A 10,836-nucleotide genomic window follows, 5' to 3' on the forward strand; every position below is an offset into this window, starting at 1 on the left:
ACAGTCTGCATGCCTTGGTGCATGATTTTATATACCTGTGGCCATGGAAGTAATTGGAACACCTGATTTCAATTATTTGGATGGGTGAGTGAATACTTTTGGCAATATAGTGTATCAACTTGTACTCTCAATATGTTTTTATAAAACTAGGAGAACTATTGCAACCTCACTGTTTGTAAAATGTACAGTGTACATACATGTAAGTCTCCTGTTGCTGAAGGCAGTTGTTTGGTGTCTCTGTGACAGGATCTTCTCTCTCAGCTCCCCTGTTTGATTCACATTGACAGAGCTGGTAGCTGCTGTTCAGAATAATATGCTGTTACTGTCTACCATTCCCCTGAGCCTCACCGTACCAAATAGTTCAATACAAGGAGAGCACCAAATCCCTGTTACAGTAAGTGGGTTCGTAAACTCAAACAACAAAATTATTTTGTCCACATCCAGGTGCTTTGAAGAACACATATTCAGTATGACAGCAGGGGATTTTGCTGCAGCAGGTTGAAATATGATTAGCTCAGGAGTATAAACAATGATGCTAATTGAAATATGTTTGACAAAGGACCTGAAATAATCATGTAATCAAATAAGCCATGCCCTCTTCTGTGACATATTTGTATTTGCCATTGACTGATAGTAGAGAGTATAAATATAGCCCGAGATACATTCAATTCTGGTGTTATTAGCATTAAGGAGACTTGGCCTTAATGTCACCCTCAGCTAGACTGTGTCAAAATGTATAAACCATAGCTGGCCTGGAAGTCATTTTGTGTTAAATTGATTAGACCTGTATGATTTGGTGGAAATGACACTCTTCATCAGAAGTGGTGAAATTGCACCACAGGCCAGAGCTGGCCGGTTCTACGGGAAGATATGGTGCTTCGTAAGAAAAAAGTACTCTCTTAAGAAGATTTGTGATGGAGCTGACCCCACAGACGGCATCGCTCGCACACACAGACAGAATGTGTCGTCCTTCACTAGCTTCCATTTGTTTTGCATGAAAGGATGTCTCTCTCTCTCTCTCTCTTCTCTCTCTCTCTCTCTCTCTCTCTCTCTCTCTCTCTCTCTCTCTCTCTCTCTCTCTCTGTGGCAGTTGCAGAACATTTCAGGTCAAGCATCTCTCAAACTCGTCTATCAAATCTGGTGCATAAACCTGACAGGAAGCATCAAAATATCTGCAGCTGCGCCAGATGTTGCAAGTGCATCATGTAATACTTGTTTGAGTATTGCCACATATTCTTAGGAAGCTTTTTGTCTTTATTCAACAATATTACACACTTGTTGCCACCTGCCCCAAAGCGTAGTCATACAGAAAGCAAAGTGATTGGTGAAAGGTGTGATTATGAGCATTTCCTGCCATTTGTAGTTCAGGTTATTTAGTTACAGGTATTTAGTTGTTCATTGTCATCTTTTGTCATCTGTAGTAAGCAGTTTAACATTCCCACCCTGAAATAACAATGTCAGCATCGATACGATTCAGTTACATTTATTTCTTGTCTGAACTAGTGTCAGAGTTGTTTCTTATTCTTCTTTTGTTACCTCCATTGTAGACTTGGGTACAAATAACCTTTAAATTCTTCATAGCTTGCTATCCATTGGGTCTTGTAAGCTTTTTCTGAAGCAGATTCACAGATGCTTTTTTCAGCCAACTGTGTGTGCTTTTCCCGTGGAAACATACATAATACATGTTGTTGTCTCTTTTACCCTGTAAAGGCTCAGTAAAAACAGGTTTGAACCCAAAAGCACGATTCTGAGACCAGGCCGGTAAAATAAAAAGTTCAAGCTTTCTCAAGGTCGAAAACAGGCAAAAGTCAAAACCAGGCAGGCAGGGGACATGAGGTAAACTTGTCCAATAGGGGATCAAGCAGAGCAGGAGTCCAAAAGGCAGACAGGGGGTCATAACAGACAAAGAAAATGTCTGGAACGCGAAGGCAGAAGCACAATAGACGATCTGGTGGGGAATGAAAGGAAGTGGGCCTGTATATATGCTACTGGGCTGATGGGGAAATGGTAACAGGGGAGTGTCAGGCTCTGAAATGACAGGAGAGTTACTACATGGCAGGGGAAAATAGCAGACAAGGAAAATGTGTGACTAGGAATTGGCTTACATTGTGACGTAACCAATCTGTTTCTATCCAATTGTCCATTTTTGCTCCACTCCTCTTTTCCACTTCTGTCCTTGACCCTCTCATATCTCACTTCTCCACTTTTCCTGCTTGTGGTCCTCCTCTCCTCTCCCATTAGGTGGTGAGGTCGCGACCCCGAGGTTCACCCAGTATTTCCATGGCAGCCTGTCAGGTCTGACAATCCGACCAGGCCGCATTGAAACCCAGAAGGTTATCTCTTGTTTGCAGGCCTGCAAAGAAGGCCTTGATATTAACTCCCTTGAAAGCCTCGCTAAGGACATAAAGGTGTGTGGGAAAAATGGAGGCAGTGTTTCCAATACACAACACACACACACGTACAGACTCCACACTTTCAGCCTTTGGTTGGTCATATACAATAGCAAATGCTAACCACCTTAGTGATTCTATAGAAGAAGTAAGACGTTCATAATTAATGTGTCACTTAAGCAGTACAGGCTGATGTTTTGTTGTCTAAAAGTATCATTTGTTGAGCTGCTATCCTATAACACACGTCCTTTGATATTAAAGAGAGTCCAGTAAAACTCAGTTGATTTACATGTATTTCCTCATCAAGCCAAGACACAATGATGTTATTGAGTTCAACATAAACACAATTGTTTGAATGTGCTTTTCTGGAAGTTTCTTTGCGGACAAATACAATTTTTTTTGTGTGTCCAGTTCCATTTTAACCCTGCCCAGTCTGTGCTGGTGGTGGAAGGAGAGGATATAGACAGCATCAACACAGCCATGACCAAAGTCTCCTACATTAACTCTCGCCAGTTCCCTACTCCAGGCCTCCGCCGGCTACACATCACCACCACAGTACAGTAAGTGCACATGTGGATGCACTCTCTCGCCGTTGAGATTATTAGCGTTGTATTTACAACTCTGCCACTGGAAACAGCAGAAGATCCATTTAGCCTTCTAAATATCATTGTTAAGTACAGATCTGCTGCTTTATATTGCGTGTGTGTTAGGTCATTAGCTTGTGGCTTTATTTGTATATTTAGGTTAACCTGACTAAAGTAGGTTTCATCTGTTATTACAGACTGTATAGTGGGAAGGCACAGTAGATGTGACTCTTATGTGTGTCAACCTGCCTTATCTAACATTAGACTATTCAATATCTCCTTTCTTCCTCTTTTGCATTTGTTAAAGATGCTGAGCACTACTGTGAAAGGGAATGTATAGTCGCTAGACACTTTGCAGATTAGGATTTTAACTCTTTATGACACGCATCTTGGAAGTGATCACTAAGGAAGCACATTTTGCAGGTATTACTGTTTGAGGAAGCTTACGTTGTTGTAAAAAGTGCGAGCTCTGTAATTATCCCTAGAACACAAATGAACAAGTGAAATGATGCATACATAATGCATAAAACAAGTTGATCAACTTAAGTCCAGTAGATAGTCACATAAGCGACACAAACAGCCAGAGGAGAGATGGTTAAAGCATTAAAGGAAGGCTGTTGTGTCGTGTCTGTCTTTAAGCCACAGAACTCCCGGTGAGACGGCAGAGGATGGATCATTCGAGTAAAAACTATTAAACCACTGAACAGACCAGCTGGCTATTAAGGACATTAAGCCTGGTGAACAGAAAGACCATCTTGCTAGTGTCGACTTTTCTTTGTGTTTTGTTTCTTTGTTTCTTTCATTTTCTGTCTGTTTTTCTCTGAGTGTCCTTCTGTATATCCGTCTCTGGATGTAATTTGATTTGAATTGGCTTTGTCCACTTTGCTCAATAGCCGCAGACCCCAAGAACGATGACAGTCGGTCTGTTTGTTCAACATTTGTCAAAAGTAAAATATCTTGACAACTGCAGCCCAAATTGTTATGAAATCAAATTACTCACATTTTGGTCCACAACAACATAGCTTGAAAATGGCTGAATTTCCTTGATATTTGCTGTGGATATTCAAAGAGGAATACCAATCTCCTGACATTTTCTTTAATGTCACCATCAAGCCAAAATCTCCATTTCATATTTTCACACAGGAAATATGAAAATGTAATGGACAGGTAATGATTCACTGACCCATTAATGTGCTTGTGTTGGCATAACTGGATTTAATTTCCCCCCATTGTGTAATCAGAAACACATGATATAACCATATATGTGTACTGTATATATACTGTAAACTGTAAATTATAAAACAACACAACCTACACACACCTAGTGTACTGTAACAACATAACGACAGAAAAATACTTCACTTTGTCTCTTTATATTTGCCTTTCTAGCCTTTTATATTTGAAAACTGTCTTGTATCTTGTCACTGCTACTTGTCATGCTGAAATGACTGACACAGCTACAAACCTGCATACTAGCTAAAACTGTATCCTAGTCCTGATTTGGATTTCGCCTACAGGTCTCATGCTGTAGCTGACCTGGTCCCTCTCAAAGCACTAAACTGTATCACATTGAATGTAACATGCTTGATTGTGTGTGATGGAGTGTGTGTCTGCCTCTGCTTGCTTGTCTTCACTCTTAAAGTATTTGTTCATCCTCACACAACTTGTGTTCCCATGTGTGCGAGTTTGTGTGTGTGTGTGTGTGTGTGTGTGTGTGTGTAGTTGTATGCTGCATGTGTGCTCGGGAGTGCTTGTTCGTGTGCTTCGCAGCGAAGCCTTTATGTGCCTGCTCCTGTCTCCACACCCATCCAGCGCCTGTTCATTTGTTGAGCAGCAAACGCAGGCAGGTCAAATCAGCTTAGACGTGCGCTGGTCGATAAAGTGAAGCGAGCTCGAGGAGCAGCAATAGAGGCTGTCTAAGTCTGAACAACACTTCACCGCTCCCCTCGAGATAAAGACAGATAGATCCGCCTTTAAACTCAGCAGATATGTTGAATCTGCCGACCGTGACTGAGGCAAAAACTATAATATGTAGTCCCTTTACACATTGTTGATATTTTTTTAATTCTTCTTTAAGGTGTTTCTTGTCTCTGTGTCACAAGTGCTGACTAGTAGCAGGAGTAGTTCAGTGATAATTTCCACTTCAGTATTCACAGGGTCATTGGGTTCATCATTTCAAACACGCCTGAGTTAAGCTAACATGCTTCTTTGTCTATTGTGCTTATTTTCAAATGGATTATTTTTCAGAGGTCAGGGCTAATTGCAATCACCTCAAACTTTTAAGTGATGCATCACTTTATGGCAACATTTCATTTGTTTAAACTCAACAGTGTAACTTTTTTTGCAGTTTGTTATTGTTATTACTAGTCCCCTGTGGTAGGAATTCAACTTTTCTGACTCTTAAATAGTAATTACCTGAAAAAGTTCATTAGTGCACTAAAGTGCAGAAAACATGGATATTGTGTTACACAATTTTGACAGCAGAAAGTCAAATAGTGAAACAGCTCAGGACAATAAAACTGAATGCCAGGACATGAGAGAAACTTTAAGCAATTACTCTTTTTGAAATTTCACCAAATATACATACTGTACATGTAATACCTTCTTTGGATACTAAAGCGAATACCAAATAATTTCAGGGTCCATGAAGGTAACATTCTCATCATCGGGTACAGTGAACATTTTCTGTCCATAACTGAAAACAAACTTTGAAAATGATAATGTCGTGTTAGAGGATGATTTTCTAGTGGTGGGGGCAGTATTTCTTGTTTGCAACTCATTTCCTGATATGTGATATTCACATTATCCACAGTCATCAAAAACATGTAACATAATCCTTTGAATGCGTGTTTATATTTTCAAAGCGACTGGCAGATCTTGATGAGGTGGTAAAAGGGGAACAAAAAATAGTTTATCACCAGCTTGTTCTGGCATTCAACAAACCTTAGAAGTGCTAATCAGTTATCATCCCTTACTGGAAAACGATTAGACCGTAGAAGGTGTTAAGGTCTTAAAGACCCTGAAAACATATTTTCTCTATCAGGCTCTCACTAGGATTGACCGGGTCCTACATGAACACACTATTTTCTGCCAAAGTTAAAACCCCTTTTATTATTTCACACAAGAGATGTGTGTTTCTGTTCTTACTGCTTTGAAGTGGGCAGGGCTCAGTTGGAAAAAGGTAATGTCATGTATTTCCATGCACCAATCATAACTGAGCAACATTTGGATCAAAGTCTGATGATAGTTGGTGGCTGTTTGCTAATGTTGCCACTGTAAATCAAATCTCATAAAACCACACCCACACAGTCCGGATAAAGCAGTTTTGTAGTGTTGAACTTCTAAAAAAAATTACTTGTTTGTTTTTTTCCAAACTCTAACTTGGAGTGTTGCTTATTTTATCATGAATATTTAATCTCATAGAGACGTTTTCAGGGGATTTAACACATACATTCTGTCTGTCCATGTTTTGTGACAAATAAAATGCCACATATACATTGAAAAGCCGACACGACAAATCAGCAGTGAAGCAGTAGCGCTGGTGCTGTCTCGTCCTGTAACCTCTCCTTTTCTTCTGTGTGTGTGTCAGGTGTTTCGGGGAGGACACGTGTCTCTCCATCCCAGACATCAAGGCAGTAGTTATGGTCCTGCCGCCCAGTGAACCGAGAATCACCATCACAGGATCTAATCGACTCGTCAGGCCTGCCAGTGACCTACGGGGCCCGCTGGGTGTGGCACCCTTCAAAGAGCTTCACATCACCAGCACAGTAATGAAGGGGGACAGCTTCGGTGGATGTGAGTGGAGAGGAGGCCTGTGTTGTCAGGATCATGTCATACCAGCCTTGTAGTAATGTTTCAGTTAATGCTACAGAAAATTAGTTTTTTTCCCGTTAAGGTAGGAATTTTATTGAGTGTAAAGAGTTTTACAAACTTTTGTGCACTAGATATTTTGTATTACATAATTTTAAAGCTATTTGCACACATAACTAATTTTTCTGTCATTTCATGTCCATTTATACAGCCCGCAGACCCGGTGTGATGGAGGTGATGCATAATCTGGACTACTGTGATGTGCTGGTAATTGGGGAAGAACTGAATCCTGAGAGAGAGAGTCTGGAGATTCATCACAGTGCTTTGTTGGGAAAACACCTGGATGCCACCAACTCCACCTCTGGAATATCAATATATGGTAGGCAGGGCTATCACTCTGATAAGAGGGGTGATGTGTGGCACTAATGCTCCGTGATGGGAAGACATCATGAAATGCATCACCTTTCGTCTTAAAATCTGAAAGGATATCTCTAAAAATGGCATGCCCTTTATACAGCAATAAGAAGAACATTCGCTCTCTGTACAGTGAGACAGCTGTAAAGGTCCCTGAAATAGACTCCTGTCATAACATATTACAGTAACAAACTGACACACAGTGCTACAGGACACATTTTCAACTGTAGTATGACATGTCTTCCTGTGTGTTACAAGGTGTGGACTCCATGGCCCACTATGAGCAGGCACTGAGACAGGTGCGCTACAGGAACTGGCGAGCTGCTACCCTGAGTGAGAGAAAGTTCAGACTCACCTGCTCCGAGCTCAACGGACGTTACACCAGCAATGAGTTCAGTTTGGAGGTCAGTTTGATGTCTTTCAATCGCCATATTTCAACTCGTTTTTGCTCTGTTCTTCTCTTCATGTCTGGCACTGTTTATCTAGTCCCTGCCATGTCACATCACGTCAAGTCAAGTCAATTTTATTTGTATAACCCAATATCACAAATCACAAATTTGGCTCAAGGGGCTTTACAATCTGTACAGCATACGACACGCTCCTTCCTTTGATCCTCCATTAGGATAAGGAAACCCCCCCCCCCCCTAAAAAACCTTTTAATGGGAAAAAAAGGAAGAAACCTCAGGAAGAGCGATCTGTCATCTGTCATCTATCTTTTTATTGGTCATTTTCTCCATCTGCGTTTAGCTTTTTATTAATATTGATCAATATTTCCCATGCTCAGTTAGTTCCTTTTTCTTTCTTCATTGTTCATACAACATTGTCCTGCACTGTATTTTTATTTTCCTCTTGTTCATTTTTGTGGTTGCACAAATTATCGTCCCCCTTCCTTTTTACTGAGGTTAATGGTCTTTGTCCCGCCTCTGTAGGTCAGTGTTCTTCACCACTCAGCACCTGTGGAACATGTCAATCATATGGCTGCCCAACCTCAGTACATGAGACCCATCCATCACCCACTCATGATACACACTCTCAACTCCCACATGTCAGGTAAGCCACAAACATAATTTAACTGTATTCTGTGGTGAAGGTTTGGTTGATTATGCACTTATACTAGACCAGCTGCTTTTCTGTCACATGCTGCCTAAGACAAATACAACAAGGTGAACAGTCTATATATGTAAACCTCTGTTAGATTTCCTTCCTACAGGTTCAGGTTCATTTTCAGGTTCATTTTTCTAAAGACTATTTGTCTACTTGTAATTGGATTACTTTTGGATTACTTTTTTAATAATATAATTAAACTTTTTAAATTTAATTATTTTTTTATTTCATTCAAATCAAATTTTTTAATTGTGTAATGTTATCTCATTTACTGTAATCTCATGGCTTTAACAAAATGTAATCTCTTAAATGTATTCTAATTGAATGTAATATCTATCTAATCTAATGGCTTTAACGTAAAGTAATCTCATAAGTGTATCAAAGCAACACTGACAAATAAAATGTCAATCAAGTTCATCAAATCAACTGACAATTTATCACTATATGTTTCAATTCACAAACATTTCATCACTTCCATTTTTTTTCAACAAAAATTATTTTTTGTTACTCCCACTCTTGAGGCCACATTCCTTAAATCATAAATGTGTTTTGAATGATCACTTGAAATTTTGTTTCTCCATTTTTTATTTCACATCCATATTTACCACTACATTTTTCAACTCCCAAGCATTTTCATCACCTCCATTTTCATTAATTCATTTTTGTTACTTCCACCTCTCATAAAACATGTAAATCATGCAGGACCACTATTATTGATATTTATGATATTTAAGCCAAAAGTTGGATGCCAACAGTCTGGGTCTACACATACATGACTGTAGAACTCTATTGTATATCCATGAATATGTATGCATAATTATTTTAACCATTGTTTAAACAAACAGGTGAATTTAGAGCAAATACTTACTGAAGTAGAAGCAAAAAGCCAAATGGAAACAGAAAATATGATATAATATAATATAATATATGGAGATCTTTTGCCTCTCTGCTTCTCCTCCAGGAGCAGCGCCTCCTGCAGCCACAGTAGTTATTGTGGTTTGTATCGCCGCCCTGGTGGTGATTGTGGTGATTGGCGTATACAGGATCCACGCCACACATCAGGAGGGGTCCAGAGAAGACGAGGACGGGGTCAAAGACCCTGAGGAAGACTGGGACAACTCTGCACTCACCATCACTGTCAACCCCATGGAGGTTAGATGACATTTTCATTTCAATATTTGGGTGTTTTATTCCTTCAACACGCCTAAAGGTTGTCTATCTAAAGACTAGGCAGGCTGGATGGAGGATAGAAGATGGTTTATCTTACAAATAGCTCAAATGCATTTCTTGCTTCTGTAAACTGAAAATGTGGGATCTGTGATGACCTTCACACTTTGTTCTCTAGAACATAAGAGGAGCTCAGGCACTTGATGAAGAGGTAAAAGAAGAAGAAGAAGAAGAACGTGAGGAGGAGGAACGAGAAGAGGATGAGGAGCAGGTGGGAGGAATGACAAGTGCTGAGTCAGACAACAGTGATGAAGATGAAGAGGAGGAAGAAGAAGATGAGAGAGAAGAGGTGAAAGAGAGGAAGCAGAAGGGAAAACTAGAGTGGGACAGTTCTTCCATAACATACTGACCACACATGCACACATATTAACATACCTGCACATACAAACATGTTCTTTACATGTTCCTCTCTCTCTCTCTCTCTCTCACACACACTCACACACTCACACACACACACACACACACTCACACACACACACACACACACACACACACACACACACACATCATCCTTCATGTACACTACACGTACACATATGCACACAGAAAAAAATCTCTGATAAAAATTATTTACAATCTGTTGCTGGAAAAAAACACTGAATCTTCCCACATTGTCGTTTTTAATGAAACACCTCCCTCTGCTGGACAAAGTCACTACAGAATCAGCTGCAGTCTCAGTGCACAGTGCTGGAAAACATTGTCTGTATGTACATTATTATTCGCATCACAGTCAATGTAGCAAGATATATGATGAATATGAAACAAGCGCAGTCCTCCCATTATATGTGCAGAATTAATATGTGCAGAATTTGATGGCGTTTTGCTGATAAAATTGAATCCAAACTCTGCAACAAACATGAGTCAGATCTTAAATATAGTGACACAAATTCTCTCCATTCCTTACATTAACACAAAGGTTAATGCAAGCTTTTATCCCAACATGTAATATTTGGAATCACATGTGTCCTCAGATTACTTATTTGTTTGTTTATTTTTTATTTAACAGATTGTCTGCAAAATTATGGGTTATTAACAGATTTAGCAGCGAGATGTATCCATATACATATCAATGTATCCATGAAAAGTACTTTGGCCTATATAGTAGGTATAACATAGATGTACTGTCACTCAGTGTGTGTCCGCTGTTGTCATCTTTAACTCAAACCAGACACTTTCCTGTCCTTGCAGTCAGTGTGATCAGTGCTGAGTTTCTCTGTATACGCCACAGTGCTGTGGTTCTGTTGCCTGGACACTAAAGACAAAACAAGATCCTGATCCCTGTTATCTCTTACCATAAACATTCCACA

General features: G+C 39.8%; 1 protein-coding gene across 1 annotated transcript in view; it reads left to right on the top strand.

Moving 5' to 3' along the window:
* clstn2a (calsyntenin 2a) overlaps nt 1–9,878 on the top strand; it is a 136,610-nt gene extending 126,732 nt beyond the window's left edge. The window contains exons 11-18 of the mRNA XM_070919089.1: nt 2,242–2,408; nt 2,802–2,950; nt 6,564–6,769; nt 6,996–7,163; nt 7,457–7,602; nt 8,128–8,248; nt 9,264–9,454; nt 9,648–9,878. Coding sequence (XP_070775190.1) covers nt 2,242–2,408; nt 2,802–2,950; nt 6,564–6,769; nt 6,996–7,163; nt 7,457–7,602; nt 8,128–8,248; nt 9,264–9,454; nt 9,648–9,878 — 1,379 coding nt within the window. The remainder of the gene's footprint in view (nt 1–2,241; nt 2,409–2,801; nt 2,951–6,563; nt 6,770–6,995; nt 7,164–7,456; nt 7,603–8,127; nt 8,249–9,263; nt 9,455–9,647) is intronic.
* Nucleotides 9,879–10,836: the final 958 nt, after the last annotated feature.

This window comes from Enoplosus armatus, chromosome 14 (genome assembly GCF_043641665.1).
Source record: "Enoplosus armatus isolate fEnoArm2 chromosome 14, fEnoArm2.hap1, whole genome shotgun sequence".
NCBI classification, from domain to species: domain Eukaryota; kingdom Metazoa; phylum Chordata; class Actinopteri; order Centrarchiformes; family Enoplosidae; genus Enoplosus; species Enoplosus armatus.